This window comes from Monodelphis domestica, chromosome 3, assembly GCF_027887165.1.
Source record: "Monodelphis domestica isolate mMonDom1 chromosome 3, mMonDom1.pri, whole genome shotgun sequence".
NCBI lineage: Eukaryota > Metazoa > Chordata > Mammalia > Didelphimorphia > Didelphidae > Monodelphis > Monodelphis domestica.
In genome coordinates, this window is record NC_077229.1 from 467,059,701 (window position 1) to 467,081,063 (window position 21,363).

General features: G+C 35.5%; 1 protein-coding gene across 13 annotated transcripts in view; it reads right to left on the reverse strand.

Moving 5' to 3' along the window:
- Positions 1 to 5,575: 5,575 nt before the first annotated feature.
- Positions 5,576 to 21,363, reverse strand: part of MEF2C (myocyte enhancer factor 2C) — a 207,027-nt gene continuing 191,239 nt past the window's right edge. For 10 of the 13 annotated variants that reach the window (XM_007487339.2, XM_056824625.1, XM_056824624.1 and 7 more), the window contains 4 exons: positions 20,715 to 20,887; positions 18,206 to 18,335; positions 17,471 to 17,606; positions 5,576 to 10,354 (listed from right to left, as the gene is read on the reverse strand). In XM_007487339.2, the coding sequence (XP_007487401.1) occupies positions 10,033 to 10,354; positions 17,471 to 17,606; positions 18,206 to 18,335; positions 20,715 to 20,887 (761 nt within the window). In that variant the 3' untranslated portion in view covers positions 5,576 to 10,032. The remainder of the gene's footprint in view (positions 10,355 to 17,470; positions 17,607 to 18,205; positions 18,336 to 20,714; positions 20,888 to 21,363) is intronic. The other 3 variants (XM_007487342.2, XM_056824629.1, XM_056824628.1) reach the window with 1 other exon arrangement.

Consider the following 21,363-nt stretch of genomic DNA (forward strand, 5'->3'; position numbering starts at 1 on the left):
TTTAGGAAATGATAGTCATTCATTTTGTAGAAAACGATCTTTGTTAGTTATAGTGCTTTTAGCAGGCTGCTTATGTTGATAAAGATGGAAATTAGCAGTCTCGGAGAGATGAGTATTTTGTCTATTTTTCTATTTAGGAAAACTTAACAGCTCTTCTTCACCGTATCCCTCTTGTGGGAGCACCACCAATTACTGAAATAGGTGCAATCCTGATTGAAGGTTTGAATATCTTTCAATGTCCTCTTGAGAGCATGTCATGTCATTCTCAAGATAATCTTAAGCACATTCAACAACAAATAAACATTTTAGCTGGAACCACAAGTGAGTTGTTACTTCAAAGAACTATCATAAGGATTGTATTGGTAAGAGCGAAAAAATGGAAAACCACAAGACATCTTTGTCTATTTGACGGAGGTCAGTGTTGCGCTGCTACCAGACCTCCCAAGTCGGTGCTTTCTGTTATGTCATGCCCCACCATTACTTTTACTCCAATCTACTCCAACAGACCCTATGAGTAATTGAATGTGCTCACATCACTGCCTAAGTCAAGGGAATTATAAAATTCAGATGCACAATTTAAAGTGGCATGGTCACATTTCTGATCATAAAACCCCAAGAAAGTGATGAATTTGCAGGACTTCAAATAATTTGGGGAACTTGAGTGAACAGTAAAGATAGATTGAACCAGAAGAAAATGACATTTTAAAAATTATACTTGAAGACTGTCTTGTATCAAACCTTAAATCAAAACCCTTGGCAAACAATCTCCAATCTCAGGGGACATTATTATTATCTTAAAAAATCTTTTCCTTCCACTTTAGAGTCAATAATAAATATTATTTCTATGACAGAAGAGTGGTAGGAGCGAGGCAACTGGGGTAAGTGACTTTTCCAGGGTCATGCAGCTAGGAAGTGTCTGAGGCCAGATTTATACCCAGGATCTCTTGTCTCCAAGCCTGGCTCTCTATTCAATGAACCACCTAGCTGCCCCTCTCAGAGAATATTATAATGTGACATCATGCCATCAATGACCTATCTTTTCCTTTTCCAGGTATCTTCTCTGACATTGTTACTTCATTGAATACTTGTGCTTTCCTAGTGGTGGAGAGGTCCAGGACAAAGGAGTAGTTTGGCACGAAACCAATATTCCTGGCTTTTGGATGAGTGGGTAAAGAATTTCTCTTTCTAATTCCTTTTCTATGAAAAGTGCTTCTTTTCTCATTTCTCTTTGCAGTTACCAAATTCAAATGATCATTGCTACCTTGAACCCTTGAACTGGCTGTTGAGTTGGCTGCTGCCACTTATGGTAAGTATGGACTGATCATATTGATTCCTTATGGTCCTGAAAGTTGTCAAATCTAAGTAAGACAGGATGGAAGGCTTTTATTTGGTGGTTGTTGCTGGAACAAATGCCTGTCCATTTGTGGCCAAGCAGGAACAGAATGTTCTTCATTCATTTCTCTGCAATGAATAGGAATGAGAGGGGGGCAGTACATAGCAAGAGAGGATACCGTTGGGAGAGGAGATGGAGAACAAATGAATTCTTTCTTAGTTAATTGAGATTATGAGAGATGGTTCAATGGATGGAGCACTGGACCTGGAGCCAGGAAGACCTAGTTCAGATCTGGCTTCAGATTACTTATAAGCTGTGAGACCCTCAGAAAGTCACTTCACCTCCATTTGCCTTAATCCACTGGAAAAGAAAATGGCAAACCACTCCAGTATCTTTGCTGAGAAAATCTCATGGACAGTGTGGTTCATGGGGTCATGAAGAGTCAGACACCCCTGCTCAACGAAAACAAGAATAGATACTGTACTTTCAGGCAAATAGGTAACCCCAGAAATTAATCACTATCCCAAAGCTATGAAGCAGGCCATTGGGAAAGCCAATATTAGAATCCTTAACCTCAACTACATTCTAGGTGTATAGTACTCAAAGGCTGTATTTCTTCCTCTATTATACCATGGACTTGAAAATCACCAAAATATGGTGTGTAGGTGACCCTGATTTCTTGGAGACTATAGTCTAATACATAGAATCTACTGAGATGGGAAGGTTCTATAAGGTTTCTGTACAGGAAGGTTCTTTTAAGATGGAAAGGAGCTCATTGGCAAATTATACATCTGAGAAAAAGCCTGCCTGAAATGTGGAATCACTAGATAGTCTGCAGCGTGATTGTTTTCTTTTCTTTCTTTCTTTCTTTCTTTCTTTCTTTCTTTCTTTCTTTCTTTCTTTCTTTCTTTCTTTCTTTCTTTCTTTCTTTCTTTCTTTCTTTCTTTCTTTCTTTCTTTCTTTCTTTCTTTTTTATAGCAACTTTCACGTATCATCTACCAAGTTGTTGAGGAAATGAGGGGTTGTGAGCTTGCATTAGAAGTGTAAGCCTCCACATTATTGAAATAACAGATCCTTGAAGGATTAACTATCCTCAGATTATTTTGGGAAAGATATGACATACTGGCTTTTCAGTCATTACTATTAGAATGACTAGCCAGATAAGAAGCACATAAGGAGCACTACAAAAATATTAGTTTATTATTATTATTATAGCAAATGTAGTTTCAATTTTCTTCATTGAGTTTTTCTTAGAAGTTATTTTCAAAGCCAATAATTACAAAAGAAGGCCCTCTTCTGGTATGAAATCTTACCTTTTAACACAGAAATGAAGAGAAACAGATGGGGAGGACAGATTTTTGTTGGTCTAAAAATTCAGACTTAAATTCTTCATTTTTTAATATTAAAGGGAGAGAAGTTGAGCTTGGTTTATGCCTCCTTCGAAGTATTTTAACTTGTTTGATATAGGCCATTAAAGATGAAATACATAATCATAGGCTAATTGATATTTGGCACCCATTAAAACCTGTTTGCTAACTTTATGAAGTTCAGGATTCCAAAGAATCTAAGTTGCTGATGGGGAAATGAATCTTCATGCAACACAGCTAACCAGCACTATCCAAGAAATTTACCAGTTCTAGATGACCTGAAGATATTAGGGGCTGTGTGGTTTTATCTGGAGGGGCCTGGTGCCTCTTAAGATAAGGGGTAAGCAAACCTTTGATTAAAGGAATCACAAGTAGGTTATATATGGATAAACACAGGTCTGTTGGAATTCCTTTAGAATTAGAAACTTCATCAGTTAAGAGACCTAATCTAACTGTCTTATGTCTATATATTTTTTTTAAACTGGCTGAGATGTAATGTTTGAACACTTTTATCTTTATTCTCCCTCTTAACAACTAGACATCATTTCCTTAAACACTTTAGTATAGTCTCTCTTCTTTCAGAAATTATGATGGCCTCAACTTCCTTACAATTTCTTACCTGCAATTTATCCTCCCCCCCAAAATGTCCATGCTCTTTCAAAAATGAACAATGGAACCCAATCACCAAACCCAAGAGCCTTTTTTTCTTTATCCTTCTCCTTGACTTTTCTGTAATATTTGATAGTTAGGTACTCCTGACTTCTTCAAATGATTTCTTCACCTGGCTTCCATGGCATCGGAATATTCAGATTCTCTTGCTTTTTCTATGTGGCTTTCTTTTTACCTTTGTGAATTCAATGGATTCTTTCATTTTTTTCTGCTCCTTTACCCTCTACCCTTTTTCTTTCAGTCTCTCCCTCTTTTCCCTTACCTGTGCTTTCTTCTCCCAGACTTTCAACTATGGAGTACATATATTATTTCCAACCTAATTTGGGATCTGCATCTTCAACCTTTCTTCTGAATTCTAGTACCATATTTTCAACTGCTTGCTGGATAATGTGGCACTGGTATATCAAACTCAAACATAACTTGTTCCAAACTGAAACCATCTCCTCTAGGAAATTTACTCCTCCTCTAAACTTCCCTATTTCTGTTAATGGCACCAGAAGTCTTTAAGTCACCCAGGCATGAGACCTTAGCATTCTCTGATTCTTCTTTCTAATTATATGAGACATCACTTCTCATAACCATTCAGTTGTTAAGTTTCATTGATTATATAACTACTCAATTGCTCATATCCAGCTTTTTCTTTTCCTTCCAAAAGTCCTCACTCCTAATTTCCTTTTGCCTAGTTTGCTGATACAATTCATCTTACGCACTACTGCCAGGACAATCTTCCTAAAGCACAGCTCTGATTATCTTGCTTCATTGCTCAAAACCTTCAAAGGTTCCCCATTCCTACTAGGATGAAGTGTAAAACCTTAGTTTAATAGTGACATTCACATTCTCTTATTCCATCCTCACTCTCTGGTTTTGTTTCCCAATCTTCCCTTTTATATTCTATTTCCTAAGCTTGTTCTCTGCTTTTCTGCTTCCACAATGTTTTAATTCTTATGACCTTTATTACATACCATCTCACATTATGTTTATTTGTACCTGTAGCATCTCTTCCCCCTAGACCACAAGCTCTGCAAGAGCCACCACAGTCTTATCTGTATCACTCTCAGTGCCTTGTATCCAGTAGGTGTTATACCAGAATTCTTGAATTTTCAGAACTGGGATCATTTTATATCTAGGATTATTAGCTCTTAAGATTTAGGGTTGTATGGGAGCTTAGAGATCAACTTGCTTATGCTACCAGTTCATTGAGTGGTTTAGGATTTTTGTTACAGGCAGTTGGGTGGGACAGTGGATAGAGTGCTGGGTCTGAAGTCAAGAAGACTTGAGTTCAAATCTAGCCTGACTAGCTGCATGACCCATGGCAAGTGACCTTTGCCTTCTTTCCTCAATTGTAAAATGGGGACAAAAATGATACCTATATCCCAGGGTTGTAGAGAGGACCGAATGTGGTAATATTTGTAAAGCACTTTGTACCTTGCCTGACATAATAGTCATTTAATAAATCCTTCCTTCCACTTATTTTTTCCCTTCTCTTTTTCTTCCATCTTTCCTTTTTCTCTTTTATAGTCTTGCATGTTGACTTCCCTAGTTGCATGTCTTTCAAAAACTATAATTGCATTTTCCATAGTCAATGTGCTTTTTTATAGTAATGAAAAGATGTAGACTCTTCTAACTATTAACTAGCTCCAATAATTTAAAATTTGTATTTTTCCACCATTGTTGTTAAATTTAATGCCATGTAGAAAGAGAAATATTATGTGAGAGATTTTCATTTAGAATCTCATGTTAAAAAGCAAACAAACAAACACAAAACAACACTAGTTTCCATTAGCTTAGATATGGCCCTTCACTAACCTCAGGAAAAAAAATCCATAGGAAGTACTTGTTATCAAAGACCTGTCATATAATCACAGTAATAAAGTATTTAACCAATGAGAGGGCCACCTAATTCTTAAATTGGTGTTATGAACAATCTTCCTGAACATGAGATCTAATTGACAACCCATGCTGGCATATACTTGCCTAAATAATGAATTTAGATAAGTATGTTTATTTATACAAATAATCTATCTTTGTATAAGCTCTCTGTATATAAAATTTGTCAAGTCTAATAAAGAGGTGTCCTTGTGGTAGAAAGAATTAGTTTTTTAAAACTAAACACTAATTAAAAAAGAATTACTTTTTAAAATGTGGCAAAATAGAACAAATTTGAACAGTAGAACACTAATTAAAGAAATGCACCATAGACACTGCATCACTAAGAAAGCCAGTAACTTTACTGAATTGTCTGCAAAATACAAATTATACCTTATTTCCAGCAGGAGAAACTTTTGAAAATTTCCCACTTTTGTTCACTACAGACAGCTGAATTAAGTCCCTTGAGATACACAGATGTGGTTTAACTTAGTTATAACATCTTGTCATCTAGTGGCGACAAAGTCCAGCTTATGCCGCTGTGAGCCTCTATTTTAATATTTGTTGCAAATGCTTGTATGCCCTCATTTACAAGCTACTTGTGAATTACTGTCATTTAATGGAAACAAGTCCCCAGAAAAAGAAAAAAAAGAAGAAAAAAGATACAGCAAACCATCTGAAGCAATCCAAGTACTATGCCTACAGTGACCCATTTCTGCTCTACTCTAAGAGACCACAGGTACTAGCATTTAGCGTGAAAGAAAAGAAATCTGTCATTTAGTTGACCTCTCTGAATGAAAGTGAGGTATGGATCAATTTGAGGTATGCGTAGGGAAGGCAAAATGTAACACCCGATTATCAAAATAACCCAAATGGACAAATTTGATGCAGACGGTATGTGGCTAAAAGCTTGGATTGCTCCACATCTTTGGTTAAAACATATTAACAAAAGCCTCTTATTACATCTACAATCTGAAGCATTCTAACAGATACCAATATCCCATCAGTCCTTCAAAAGATCTGTAGTGGCAGGAAATTAACGCCATATAAGTGACGACATCACAGCAGATGGCACAAACAGGAACAGATGAAGTATTCCATGTTTAGGCAACAGCCTTTATTGAGGTTTCAAGTGGCTTAAAAAAAAGAAATACAAAGCATTTACTTTCTGAAGGAAATACAAGAAGAAAGGGGCAAAAAAAAGAAAAACAAAAACAAAAACTCTCTCCCTAAGTTAAAGACTGGGTAGGAAAGCTAAACCAAACATGTCCAGGTACAAGAGGGCTGACATTCTTGTTAAGAGAGAATTGACATTGTTATTTTAAAAATTCTCACTTTAGTTAACCTGAAAATGAGCTGAAGATGACAGGTATTTTCATATTCATCATTACAAAACAGATTCTGCCTTTGGGAAAAAATATGCCTCTTTGCTATAAAACTGAACTTTCCGAAATGTTGAAATGAACAGCATCAGAATGAAAGGCTGCAGCAATGCATACCATATACAGGTCGTGCAGCTCCTGTACATCATATCATTGTCACCAGTAATTAAGTTCAGTGATGTTGCTGAAAATCTCTTAAAATAAGGATTTGCAATGACAATCCTTGCGAGTGAACAAAATGCCACTTTGGGGTATTTTAACTTGCAATGAAGAGTGTTGCCTAAAAAAAAAGGTTTCTGCAGCTTGGGTTCTGTAAAGTAATACTCCCTCAGGGCTCTGCCCCAAACTCCTTACATACAAAGGAATCTCTGTGAAAAAAAAAACAAAATTAGCTTTGCAAATACAATAAATGGTAAATTACAGAGAAAGGTACAAGGGTAAAAAAGATAGACAGTTATTGTTGACAGAAAGTGACTCATCATATTCAAAGTTGTGCTTCTTCTCATTAAATCATCTTTGAAAAATTCTCCGATTAGCCCTTCACTCTCTTGCCACCACTTGCTATGAACTCGGTGGTGGGAACAAGAGGTGACTGGCATCCATTTTCAAGTGATTCTATTCTTTGAAATGTTCTTATAAAACCATTGTCAGAACGGCTATAAATAGCCAAGGCTTCGGCTTCGCCCTAGCTTCTGCTGGTTCTTTAGCTTACTTTAAACAACCACCCCCTTAGAAACTCACTTTTCCTTTTTTTTTTCCTGTGTTGCTGAGGCAAATTGCAAGGTAAACTATTAATATGGCTATTCTTCGTATTTTCATAGACTGACCCCCTCCCCACCCGCTGACAAGTTTCTACTAACAACTCGGATAAACCCAAAGTGTTTTGAAATGACAAAGCACATTTGTGACATATTTGCATATTTTATACACGTCAAGTTAAAAATCTCAGCCAGAGACTCTAAGAATGGGATCATGCTTAAGGTTAGGAGAGTGGCTTTGAATATCGTGTGTGTCTATGTGTGTTTGCATTTAATAGGTCAGGGATCCAGTTCTGCTTTTCCTCTGCATAAAGAGCTTTCTTTCCATGTTCCACGGTCATCTTATCAAATAGGATGGAGGAATTAGTTGAATTGCATTCTGCTTAGAGTATACAAAATATGGGCACAAGGCAGACTGGCATCCTAGTCAGGCACAAACCAGAGAACTAATTGGAAATTTCAGATAAAGTTAGGAAAATAGAGTCCAGTGAGTAAAATCTCTTGGCTTCTGCCACCCAGCGGCAGCCTCTTATGATGAGAAATACACAGAACTATGCACGTTGATGGGGAATGGGTCTTAGTGTGGATTTGTTTGTGCTGACTGCATCACTTCTGTAGTTTTACTTTTTTTTTACTTTTTTTTTTTGCTGCTAATGTCAATGCATCTGATTGGGAGATGAAACTGGATCTCCATATACCATGAGAAGGAAATTGTTCCTATATCCTTTCAAAAACTGAAACTACTCTTGGAGAAGAAATATAAACATTTCTTATGGCACTAACTTCTTAAAAGGAATGGAATGACCCAGAAAATAATCCCCAGAGACATATGTTCAATAAGTCATTGTTTCTTTGAATGGAAAGGGACATAGAGGATCTTAAATGGATTTTCTTGTATTGGCTAGTAATTTTCTTTATCGAAGGAAAAAATAGGACATACATGCCTTATGCAGAAGTGACATTTTGGGGTTGCCTGATACACTGGGCTAGCTCAACTGCCTTATGATATCAGCAAGGTTTAGTTGAGTACAGGTTAAAATAATACAAACTGGGTACCTGTTTCTTTTTTTTTTCTGTAGCATCGTTTCTTTGTATTTTTTCTGAATGTGGGCGATTAGAACTTATTCACTGGGTTACCTCCACATTGATCACATCTTTTTTTTTTCTGACATATCTTCAGGACATAACGTACCACCACTTATAGCCCATTCCAGGCAGATTTTAAAAACCAAATACTCTGTATCAAATTAGAGTGGGCTGAATACCAAGTAGATGATTTAGGAGAAAGGTCAAATTGTGATGCTTACTTAATTCCAAGATGCACAGGGGTATACCTAAGATCAGAAAAGGGGCCCTGCATTTGGTAAAATGCAAAAAAACCCAAAAATCCCAAACTGAAAGAACTAATCAATATATATATATACAATGGATGTCCGTTCACCCAATAGATTGCAAATGTAGTTTTTGAAATGATTTAGGTTGTTATGATGTGGTCATTCTAACCCCACAGGCTATCCTTTTGACAACTGATTTTGATTTTGTAAAATGTATGCAGAGTAAAAGAAAACTGAAAGAAAATAGTTACTTAAATGTGCAACAGCACAAATATACCCCCCTCCCACTATTAAGATAACAAAAACTTCTGCTATTACCATAATTATTATATATTAGAAAGCTATACACAAGCATGTTAATTTCACAGATTTTTTAAAAGATTCTTAATATTTTATATAATTAGAAATACACATTTCAAAAACAAAACTTCTACAAAGAGAAAACAGTTATCTTGGTTAGCAAAGCATGGAGTTCTTCATGGCTTAGGGTAGTGCTTTCTATACAAAAAGTCCCTTTTGCTTTTTTCAGGACTGTTTAAAATATTAGCGAAGCTATCAAGAAAAAAAAACACATTTTGGCTTAAGTAAACTACAAAAAGCCACAAATGCTTTGCAAACTCTGTCTTACTTTTTATATGAAAATAAGCAAAATGTAATGTACATATTTTTATATTTTTATTTAATAAGTGATGCAGACCCAGAATTTTTAAAAATTAAATACGTTTGCCCTCAAACTCCACGTTTTTCTAAGTATGGTCCTCTTTTAAATGTCTTTGATCCTTTTAACGGAGTGCCATACTTCAATGATATGCCTGAATGTTTGGGAGCATCATTGCTATGTTAGGTGACCTCCTCTGTTTCTTACATTTCCCAGTGGCCACCCATTGCTGGGTCTGTCAAAACATCTATACATTTTCTATATGTTGCATAACAGCTGCTTTCTCTCTCAGTAAAGATCTGCCCCTTCTGGCAAATGTTTCCTTTTGTCTATTTACATGTAAATAACGTTGAACCTGCAACATGACACTATCTATTGTAACATACATTTTGCAAAGGAGCACAACAGTGAAAAGAAGTTAGCCTTAAAATCTATTTTGTACAAGTGTTCTGTTGTACAACTCAAGTGCTAAGCCTATCTCAGCATTTCTGGTTACCTTTATACTGTATCACTGAGGCAATTGAAAAGTACTTTTACAAAACAGAGTACCTGACTTTTTTTGTCCACACACGGCACATATAATGCATATCGACCCCCCATTCCCCATTAAGGTATAGCACACACACACTGCAAGAAAAAAAAAAAACTAGTAGGTAATAATTTGATCATGTTGCCCATCCTTCAGAGAGCCGCATGCGCTTGACTGAGGGACTTTCCCTTTCGTCCGGCGAAGGTCTGGTGAGTCCAATGGGGGAGTGGAATTCATTCCGATGATCCTCTCGGTCGCTCCCGTCATACGAGCTGCTACAGCTGCTCAAGCTGTCAACAGGAGATCTCCCCGCCTCGTGGCGCGTATGCTGTGGGTATCTCGAGGGGGTGGTGGTACGGTCTCTAGGAGGAGAAACAGGTTCTGACTTGATGTTGAGGCTTTGAGTAGAAGGCAGGGAGAGATTTGTACTCTGAGATAAGTGAGTGCTAGTGCAAGCTCTGTAGGAGGAAAGGAAACCCAGTTACAGACTGAGGAGGCCTGGAGCCCCCAGGAACGCACAATCACTCACATCCACAAAACATCAGTTTTTAAAGACTTCCACCCCATTCTCGGGCATGTCAAGAGGGCGGGCGAAGAGCACCTGAGGAGATGGGGAGGATGGGGGGGGGGGGACTGAAGCATCACTTGCTCAGTAATGCAATGTGATGCTATTCAAAACAAAGCAAAAGCAAACAAAAATCCTGCAGCAATTCCAATTTCAGGGCTTCAGACCTTAGGCATCATTTGTCTCTAGGCTCTGACAGGGTACCGAGGAGCTTTCAGAGAGCTCTGCATGGCAGTGCCCAGAACCTGGCCCAAGAGATTTTTCTGTCCTTGACATTTTGCTCAACATTTTAAAGGGGGTGGGGGAGAGAGTGTCTGTCTGGCTCTAGTATTAGACCTGTCTGAGCAGCAAGACTGATTTTTAAAAAATATGTATACACCTAAAGACTTATGATGGAGGCTTTATGTATTGACCAGGTGACAGTATGACTAATTGAGTTATATCCTCTTTCTGGAAAGTCAAGCTTCCGGTGAAGGGGAGGCCATGGAATTTTTCAGACAATAAATATCTTTTTCTTTCGATGAGGTGAGAGAGGAAAGGAGGCCAGGAGCTGAAAGGTGAATGTATCTATTGATATTTTATAGGTAGGTATAAATGAATGTAAGCTTTTTATCTGTGATCGGACATATAACTAAGTGGAAATTCTTTATTGCTTCTTAACCATATGTGATGGAAATATTATTTTAAAAAACTTTATTTTCCTCAACTTTCATTAATGTTAGTCAAGCACTGCCAAGTACACGAATCTACAAGAATAAATAAAATGATGCCCCTCGCTGTCCCCCAATATTCTGATGGCATATATGGTCAGGTAGATGAGACTGTATGGGAGAAACAGTCTATAGAAAGGCGTGGTGGTGATTTAGCTGTGCTCAGAACATTTGTTCCTCATTGTATTCCTCAAGAGCTTGCACTTCCTTCAAAATAGGGGATAAATGATGAAGCTACAGGTCTTGGAAAATAAGAATTAAACCAACCTTTCAAAGGAGACAGATAGACAAATTCTTATTGGCCAAGAGAACCCAAATAGAAGACTGAATGATGAAATTGTGAGCATTAGGCTTGCTGGTCTACACACCAGGTGTCTATATCCCATGGCAGAGAATGCTGACATATGCTGTTCGATCCTGGACAACCTGCCTTGTTAGGGAATTTCAAAAATCTTCCTGCCCCCCCACCCCAAGAAGGAAGAGCAAAAGCAATGCCTTGTACATGAAGACACACCCATCTCAAACAAAGGGACCCCAGATTTGCCAGTATGAGCTCCTTCCTATTTCACTTTCCAATTTAAGAAGAAGACTTCAGTGCTATTTTAAACTTTGTTGTGAATGTGTATGTTCATGAAAATTTGGGAGAAAGTATATGACAGAAGGAGGTAGCTTTGTGGGAGATACAATAAGTGCTAACAAGGTATAGGAATATGAAATTAGGCAGAAATGAGACAAGTTTATGAGTGATGTTTTGTACAAAAGCACCACCTACTGGCAAAAAAATTACTTTCCTTCTCTTATTAATGTATAATGTATTACAGGAAATAATCTGAAAGGAGAATGATTTGTTTCTTTAATAAACATTTTCTTTCTCTAACTTCTGTGGTTCTATAGAAGCAAATCAGCCTTGACATCTATCTAAACACTAAACTGACTTCACATGATGATTCGGATATATTTTCTTTGGGCAATTTAAATACTTTTTACTATGTTAGAATCTATCTTAGTCTTACTATATTCCTAGATGAGAGTTATATAGACTCTCTAAGTCAGGGAGAAATTAAAATAGCAATAATAACAATAACCAAAACACTATATCTTACATTTCAGGGGTGGGCTATTTGCTCTTAGTTTAAGCTTTACTTGGTGATTATTTTATGTAGTACTTAGCACAGAGTAAACATTTACTAAATGCTTGTTGCCTTCTAGGAAGAAGAAAACCATCTTTTGAATTTGGGAGAAGGATTTTTGCTAGCCTATATGATGAAAATTTAATTAAATACTTCTAGTGTGAATCAAACGTATACTTAATAACATTGAATATATGAAATTAAAGTGCTATAGCAATAAATGTCTTTTACTTCTCTGTACTTTAAATTCTGTCTTTGCTGGCAAAAAGAAATAGAGAATTTAAAAATTATTTTATGAACTGGATCAATGAAGACAATAGCTAAGATGGACAAATCAGGAACCCCAATAGATCTTCAGTCCCTCAAAAAAATCCATAAACTTTTTTACTCAATCATAAAAATATCTTTTATGGGGTGTGATCTGAACAAGGGCTTGCATTATTTGTATAATTTCTTCAACTTTCATACGCAATTAGCCTCTTTGGACATAATTCCCATTTTTTTTTTTGGGTAAAGAGTGGAACACTAATGATCCCTCCCTGTCAATAAATCCTGAATCTGCCCTTCATTAGTCATGTGGCTGTGCTGTCACACACACTCTCTCAGTTAGATTCTTTGGCAGTAAAATGGAGTGAGGGCATTCCTTCTATCTGCCCCATGGGGCATTTGTGAGGAAAACACCCTGTGAGCTACTATTGTTTTAAATGTATACATAGAAATACCGTAATATGACTTCTAGTGATATTTTAAGGCATCATGAAAACATCTTTCAAACCCTTTGATAGAGAAAAGTCTCTAAAAGTTCTGGGGAATAAATACACAAACATGAAACTTTTAGTCTATCGAATGGTAGATTATGTTAGCTACTTTGTTACAAATACATAGTATGTCAGTGTGACTAATAACTAAGGAATTTAATTGGTCAGTCTTATTTTTTAGAGAAATAATTCTGGAAAATAAAGAGCAGTCAATTAAAAAACAACCACTTCATTTGGCACTATTCATGCCAGAGTCAGATTTGGGGAACAGCCAAAATTTGTGGTTTGGTGTTTGTTTAGAACATGATTTTGGTGGACATAGATGATTATGAGGAATATGTGCTACCCTTAAATAGATGTGGGAGAGTGAAGAAGCCTGATCTGCAAGCTGTTCACATTAAAATCCACACTGAAAATTATCATTTACTACTGATGCCAGATTTAGAACTGGGAAAACACCTACCTTTCCCCGTATTCGATCAGAGATCAAATATGACTGGACAGTTTTATTCAAATTCTTACTGCCTCCGCCTGTAAAATATATTAGAGTATCTGACCTATTTTTACCTAACCTTTTGAAAGTTGCCTGTACCCACAAATAGCCTTCTACAGTATCCCTGGCACACCCATATCACAAGAATTGATGTCTGAAGCTGCTAGCAACAATGCCTTTTTAGATAACAGGAAAAGCACCTAAAATATAGAGGGGCATTTCCTATGGAAAGCCCATTGGCATTGTTGAGTTTTAAAGAAGAAAGGTAACTTTGATGGAAAATGACCACTTTTTAAAAAGCTCACTCTTAGTCACACAAATCACTCCCACTGATCTCTCAGGGCCAGGTTCTTCTGCCACAGCTCTACTCTCTATATAAAGCTCCCACCAACTTCAGGAACTTGTGTAGGAGACCCAAAGTGAATCATTCTTTATGTTGGATTGGTAAAATCAGATGCCAGGCAGTTTTTAAAAAGTGTAATTGTGAAGGTCTAAAGATATTTCCACTTAAAAAATACACATGTTGTTGTCTTTATTTTTGGTAGAGTATTGATGGATTCAGTTGACACTTTGATAATTACACAACATTGCCAATATTCATTTTGGCTCAGCTGACATTCCAAAATATTAAACAACTTCTCTTTGAAACGCCAGACCTGTCGTCTTGGATTTAACCCAATGACCCAATAAGACAGTAATCTGATTTCCAGAAGCCTTTCAATTAAAAGATTCTTATGAAATTTGAGTGGCTGAAATGATTGATTTGATAGAGATGTTAATATAGCAGAGAGAATTTTTACTATTTATAATAATTTTCATGTAACTTAATTATGTCAAATTAGTATATTTATGGTAACTCCTTTTAAAGCTATTTAGCTTTCTAGGAAGATTTTTTTAGACAGAAATTATTTATAGAAAAAGTAGGAAAAATGATGACAACTTTGTGTGTGTGTGTGTGTGAGTCAGTCAACTAGCATTTATTATGTATCTACTTTGTGCCAGGCACTGAGTTAAGAGCTTCTAAATGTGTGTGTTCATTTCTGTGTGCATGTACCCAGGCATATATAATGTTTGGATAGAAGATGAAGAAGGGTTGTATATTCTATATTATCCAGGTATTTCAATTCAAGAAACATTTATATATCTAGTATTTAAAAGACAATGAAAACTTGTATGATAAATTCTCACACAAGATGTACATGATGAAAAAAAGTATAGAAAGGAACTTGGTGCAAAATCACACTTTTCCCCTTGACTCTATATATTTAATTCTCAATTCCTCTCTAGTCTGAATCTGTTTTCCTTATTTTTTATTTCAGTTCATTGAAATCTTTGCTCACCTTATTGGCTAGGACAGAATCTAGGTGTTAAAGTGTAGTTGTTTTCTAAAAAAATTATATACAAAGAATGATGGAATTTAACAACATGAATTTAAGCTTTAAAATAACCTGAAATGACAAAATATTTCCTTCATGCACAAATAAAGTCATGTTTGTAGCTAGTAATGGGAGCTTTAGACTTATTCCTGGTATCTGGAAAATTATTATATTCCAAGGAAATCTTTGGGTAATCATTTTGGTTAAAAATTTTTAAAAGTTAACCTGTCCTGACAATATTTGGCACAACAGATTTTGTGTTGTACAATATCAATGCAATACTATATTTAGGGAAAAAAGATTTATTTGGGTTTGGTTGCTATTTTATACTTTATTTTAAATCAGAACACTGTCATGATAAAATAACACACATTTGAGAAATTAGTATTCCTGGACTTAGTGAAAAAACCAAATGAGTAGAAATCTAGTGACACCATGTATTTGAACTATCTCTATGTTTAAAGATTATCAGAAGTAATTAGAAGAGTTGGAGTTAAGTCATATAATTGGCATTTTAAGATATGCACATACTGAATGCAAGATTCTATTGGATATTTAATGATAATGATAAAAATTAGAATATACATGAGAAAATATGTTGTGTATCCACTTCTAATCTTCAGTCTAAATCAGTCATTTGAAAGGTAAAAGGAATTGGTAGCTTATTAGAAAAGAGTTATCAGTGTCAATCAACTGTTGGGTTCTTTTATCTGAATTTAACCTTGATTATTTTTTCTAAAAAGTTATTTATCTGGATACACACACACACACACACACACACACACACACACACACACACACACACAGATCCAGCTAACTTTTCTGGATTCAGAAGACATTTGAAAGTGTACTGGAAGAGCATGAAAGCATTCCCTAGCTTTTCAAGGCAAAAATAGGCTGGAATTGCTGAGGGAAGACCTCTATGGCTTAGGGTTCAACTATTTTTATTTCACAGAAAGATTAAGGATTTCAGTTTCTGATGTCATCCTTAATAGTACTTCATAGGCACTACTATGTTTATGTAAAAATTAGATTGACTGATAATTTCTTTTACTAAATCTCTAATCCTCCAAGTGTCAAGGAATTGATCTTGGAGTCTGGAAGTTTATATAAGCAAAATACCAACTCTGGCCAAAGTAGAAAGGCTTTTTTGTAGAAAGGCTTTTTCTACAAGCCTGGAAGGAACTATATTTCTTGTATAACTACATGCAGAGAGCCTTATCTCCAGAAAGATAGCCACTAGGGGATGAATTTTTTTTTTCTAACTACAACAATTCACAAAAAAATCATCTGCTAAATCACAGAGGGGTTGTGATTTGCTTTGCTGGAGAAGTATTCATATGGATGAAATCATGTGGCTTTTGAGGTACTGAAGTTCTTAACCTGCTTTGCCACTTAACTTTTTAAAGATATGAATTAGGAAATGATAATATGAGAAAATGAAAAGTGAACAAAGCTGACTCAGGATTTGATTTGTATCCTTTTTTGGCTAATATTTGGTTACATTTAAATAATAAATTGCTGGAAATAACTCTGATTAAGTACAGGTTGAGCATTTGGCATTTTCATTTTGTTTTCTTTGGAATTTTGCAACATTATGAAATTAACGGATTTGGGCAATTTATTACCTTGTACATGAATGTTATACATAGCTTACACGAAATGATTTTATGAAAAAGCCCATTATAATATTATCAAGTTTCAGGGATCTAGGATATCAAAAGCAAACCACTAAACACTTCTTTTCTGTATATTGAAACAGCAAATATGGAGATGTTAGTAATACCTAAAATAAATTTCTAGATTAAAGCATTTCCTTGTTCTTTGTTTAGTTAGAAGTGTGAGCCTGACTTTTTTTTGGCTTTAAGCTCTCTATAATCTAACAATACCAGTACTCCTGTACTGAAGAAATATCCTTAAACCACCACAAGAGGGCAGGGATACACATTTTCTGACTTCAGAAAACAAAAATTAAGTATTCTATCCAGATTTAGGTAATTAGGCTATATTTTTACAAGGCAGTTACAAATATATGAAGCCTGCATGTCAGTTGAACAGATGGAAATATGACAATTCTATGATCAGGAGATTTTTTACTATGCTAAAATTTTATTTTCATTTATCCTAAATGAGTTTGTCTCAATTATATTTGAAACATTTTATAGATTTTACAACCACAAATTTATCCTCTATCTCAAGTGAACTTTTTAATTTGCTTGGAGAAAAACACAAACAATGTTTTCTGCTTCATTTTATGCTATGCCAAAAGAAGTATCAATGCCTCTTGCTAATATAAATAAAAGAGTTAAGCTGTCAATAAAAATTTCCCTTTATTCTTAAGTTAAACTACATACTTTAAAAAAGTGTTAATCTCATACTTCTTTTCAGGTTTTGATGATGATGATGATGATGATGATGATGATGATGATGACAGCTATAGCATAATGATATATTCTAGATTGATGGGCTATAATACCCTAATAAATATTAAAAGCCTGCTTTATCCCTTAGAAGATTATAATACAAAAATAATATTGCTTACCCCAATTGACTGAGGGCAGATGGTGGCATGTTATGTAGGTGTTGCTGTTGCCAGCCAGTTACTGAACCAAGATGAAGAGCACTGGCTGTATTAAACCCAGAGAGAGATGACAAATCTGCACTACTCAGTGAGTACTCTAGATTGTGGGAAAAAGATAATTATGGAGAAATAATTAATTTAAAACTGATTATATAGTGGCTAGCATTAACATTTCTACTTCCTAAAATTTTCACAACTGCAGTTTTTTCACTTCAGAAAGACAAAGAAGTCATTCTAAATTTTTTAAAAAGTGCTAAATTTGGGGGGGAAATAATGTCCTAGATAAAACCTTCTCCATTTCAAAACTAGAAATTTCTAGGATGCATTATCATTACAGTGCTGGACCATATCTATATGCATTATTCATACTGCTAGATTTGATCAACTGGAAGGATTTCCTAACTCATGTTTAAAGGGACACAGCTCATAAGAAATGTCCTTTCTAGTAAAACAATAAAGCGATCTCTTGTATTCTCTGACATTTCTCATTTTTCAAGTTGGTTTAATAAGACTTTCAACCACTTAATAAAGCAAAGATCTTAACTGATCTTACTAGAAATATAGGTGATGGTTCAGTATAATACACATATGAAGGATCACCATAGACGTTCTTGACAGATTGAAAAGATAGAATTTTTTGTCTTGCTTTCTTTCTTGTTATTAAATGTACTATTTACACTTTATGAAGATACTCACCAGTACCATATGTTGTTGAAATGGCTGATGGATACCCTCCCATTCCTTGCCCTGGTAAAGTAGGAGTTGCTACGGAAACCACTGGGGTGGCCAATGACTGAGCAGACTGGGAGTTATTTATCCTTTGATTCTATTAAAGTAAATAAAAAGGGTATTATTGATTGATTTCAAATAAATTAAACATATTAGATTTCAGTGTTAGTTTTCATATAAAAACATATCTTGGTATGAATTTCGTGAAATTAATCATTTAACATGTGCCTCTCTGAACTCTGCCAACCCTATCATTTACAATCCTTCAAGAGACCAGCTGTTGCCATAGTAACCCATTACATCAGTATCTCCTAGGCAACTGAACTAGTAACAAGCAGGATAGCTTTATTGTGGGTAAAAACAGACCATGTGGAAAACTGATGAAATATGTATACTGTACTTCCATTGTTTCGGTCCTCATTCAAATGCAAAAAAAATTTTTCATTAAAGTCAACAATAATGGTTTTTATGTGAAAGTCTATAAGCAGTACCAGAGTAATGCAGTATATCAAATTTTGACCAGCAGATGGTGCTCTGACCACTTCATTCCTTCAAACTATGGTTCCAACAAACTTCTTTCAAACTAGGATGCAAAGCAGTTAACATTTATCATTAACTCCTTTACTTCAAGAAGGGTTAAGGTCCACATAAGTCTAATGACTTCAAGAAACCTAATTACTAGAAAAAACACATTATAATAAGGATAAAATACCTAACCAGAGAGCTTTAGGTCCCTTTTGCATGCTCCAAAACAGACATATTGTTTAAAACTTGGCACCACCCAGAGAGAGGTTAAAGCTGAAAACTATAACGACCCAATGTTCTTTTCACCCCTGATAGATACTGGAAATTATAAATATTTAAAAATTTAGCAATATCGACCCTTTGTGGTCATCTCTATCGTTTCTCAATTTCACCACAGGCACCAAGTCCATCTAAAAATAGCCATCAGTTTCTTAGCGTGATTAAATTTAAGGGGGCACTACCACCACTTACCAAAAGCAGATCGACATCCTCAGACTGAGAGCGTAGGAAAGGAGTATTAATAATTAGTGCAAGTAAATATTTATCATTGGGCAAATTCCTTTCAACATAATGAAAAGCAACTTCTGATAGGCACAACAATTTAAACAGTTTCTGAATCCAGTCTATAAAAATAACTCCTTACAAAAGCATTCTTTGTTTCCTCTAATGAGATGTTTGTCTCCAATGTGAAGACAATCTAGCCCGTTTTCAGCACAGGTCATTGTTCCAGCATTCATTATTTCACTACTACAGAAAAGATGACACTACCAAGACTCGCTGGGGCACCCAGTGAGGCTGGAGAGTGGCACCTGGTTGCCAGAGCTATGGCCATTCAGAGATAGAATCCCTTGGAAAGTATCTCAGTTTTAAGAGCCCTGGAATAAATCATTGATAGAGACAGCTTGTCACTGCCCTGTAGGAGATCGTATTTATGAATTCCAGTTATTTCAAAAGGGGCCACCCCATTTTATGTGATTTGGAGGGGAAGGAGGTGATTTTCAAAATTAATCTGTACTATGTCATAATATATTAATCAGCTCACAATACAATTTTTGCCCTGATATGTCACTGAACAGGAAAAAGAAATATGTTCATAGCATGAACTAAATCTGTTTACAGAATTCTTTAAAAAATAAATCAGGTGTGTTTCTAATGTTTTCAACTCTTACGCTAAGTTAATCTGAAGAACATAGCTGTGAGGTCTTTTATTGTCAAATCTAGTACAGCTCTAATATCCTGGAGGCTGTCATGTATAAGCAGAAGTCAGAAATGTACATAGGCCCTGGGATGCTTTATGTATTATTTTATTTCTTCTCAGAAATAACTATTATTTCTCAATCACTGTAAAACATGACCCTTATAATCAGAGTGAATGAGATTTAAAAGCATTTTGTCTTTGGCTATTATATTACTTGCATGGAAGCTTAAACTGAGTATAAGCAACCCAACCATCCTTACTGAAATAAATCTAAGAAAAGAATCTTCAACTAACAAGAAAAAAAAGTCTTTTTTAGAAATTATAGAAAATATTTTGTAGTCTTAATAACTTGAAAATATTTATAATGAATATGGTGAGTTAATAGGCCATGTGTACCTTAATATTCTCTCACTGACTGCATATCTTTTATAAATATTTAGTGATGGAGAATGAATGAAAACTAGACACACCACACAGTGAGGATATTGTCCATGTGCCTTGACACTAGCATTATCAATGGGCCTTCCTGAACACGTGTTTTGTTTTGCCTTTTTTTTTTACTACTTAAAAAGGAAAAAAAAGGAAACTAGATAACAGAAGCTGTAGCTGGATACCACTAGAAGGGTCATTGTTTTGTTTTTATGGTTGAGTAGGAGGAATTGTTAAAAATGAATATATTTGAAGAATTCACTATAGGAAGCACAATATTGAGAAGGTAACAGAAAAATGCATTAAAATGCAGTCTAGTATTACCACTGATGGCATTGCATTCTTGCTGCCTGGTGGAATAAGGACTCGGAGATCTGGTTTACGGTTGTTCATTCCCAGATTCATCGGTGGTGGAGACTTTGCTTGCATATTCTTATTCAAGTTTCCAGGTGAGACCAGCAAACCTGGTGAGTTTCTGGGGTTACCATACCCGTTCCCTGTTTTAAAAAAGAGTTTTTTAAAAAGAAACCCACATTCAAATATATTTCCAGATATCATAATGCACCTTTATTAAAAAGAAAACAATTGATCCCAACCTCAAAAATGTAAAGTTTCAAGAGTAGAAAAGCAATGCCTTTACTGTGAGCAATACTGAAACTGTTTTTGAAAATGAATTCATACAATTCCTTAATAGACTCAAAGCAGAAGTTTACTAATAGCAGTTTTACGAAGCAGATTACTAAGATGAACTTGTGTCCTTATAACTTTTTTTCACTATTTAGAAAAGTCAGGAAGAAAGTCAGACAGTCTTATGGTCTAAGAAAAGCATACAATTGTGCTTTGCTTTAATCGACTGGCACAACACAGGGGTCTGACTTTCCTTCTTTCCTTCCTGACTCACTCCCTTTTACTTCACTGGTGTTTTTTTTCCTTCTCAAATGAAACAAGGGTATAAGAGCAAGACTGTAATTTC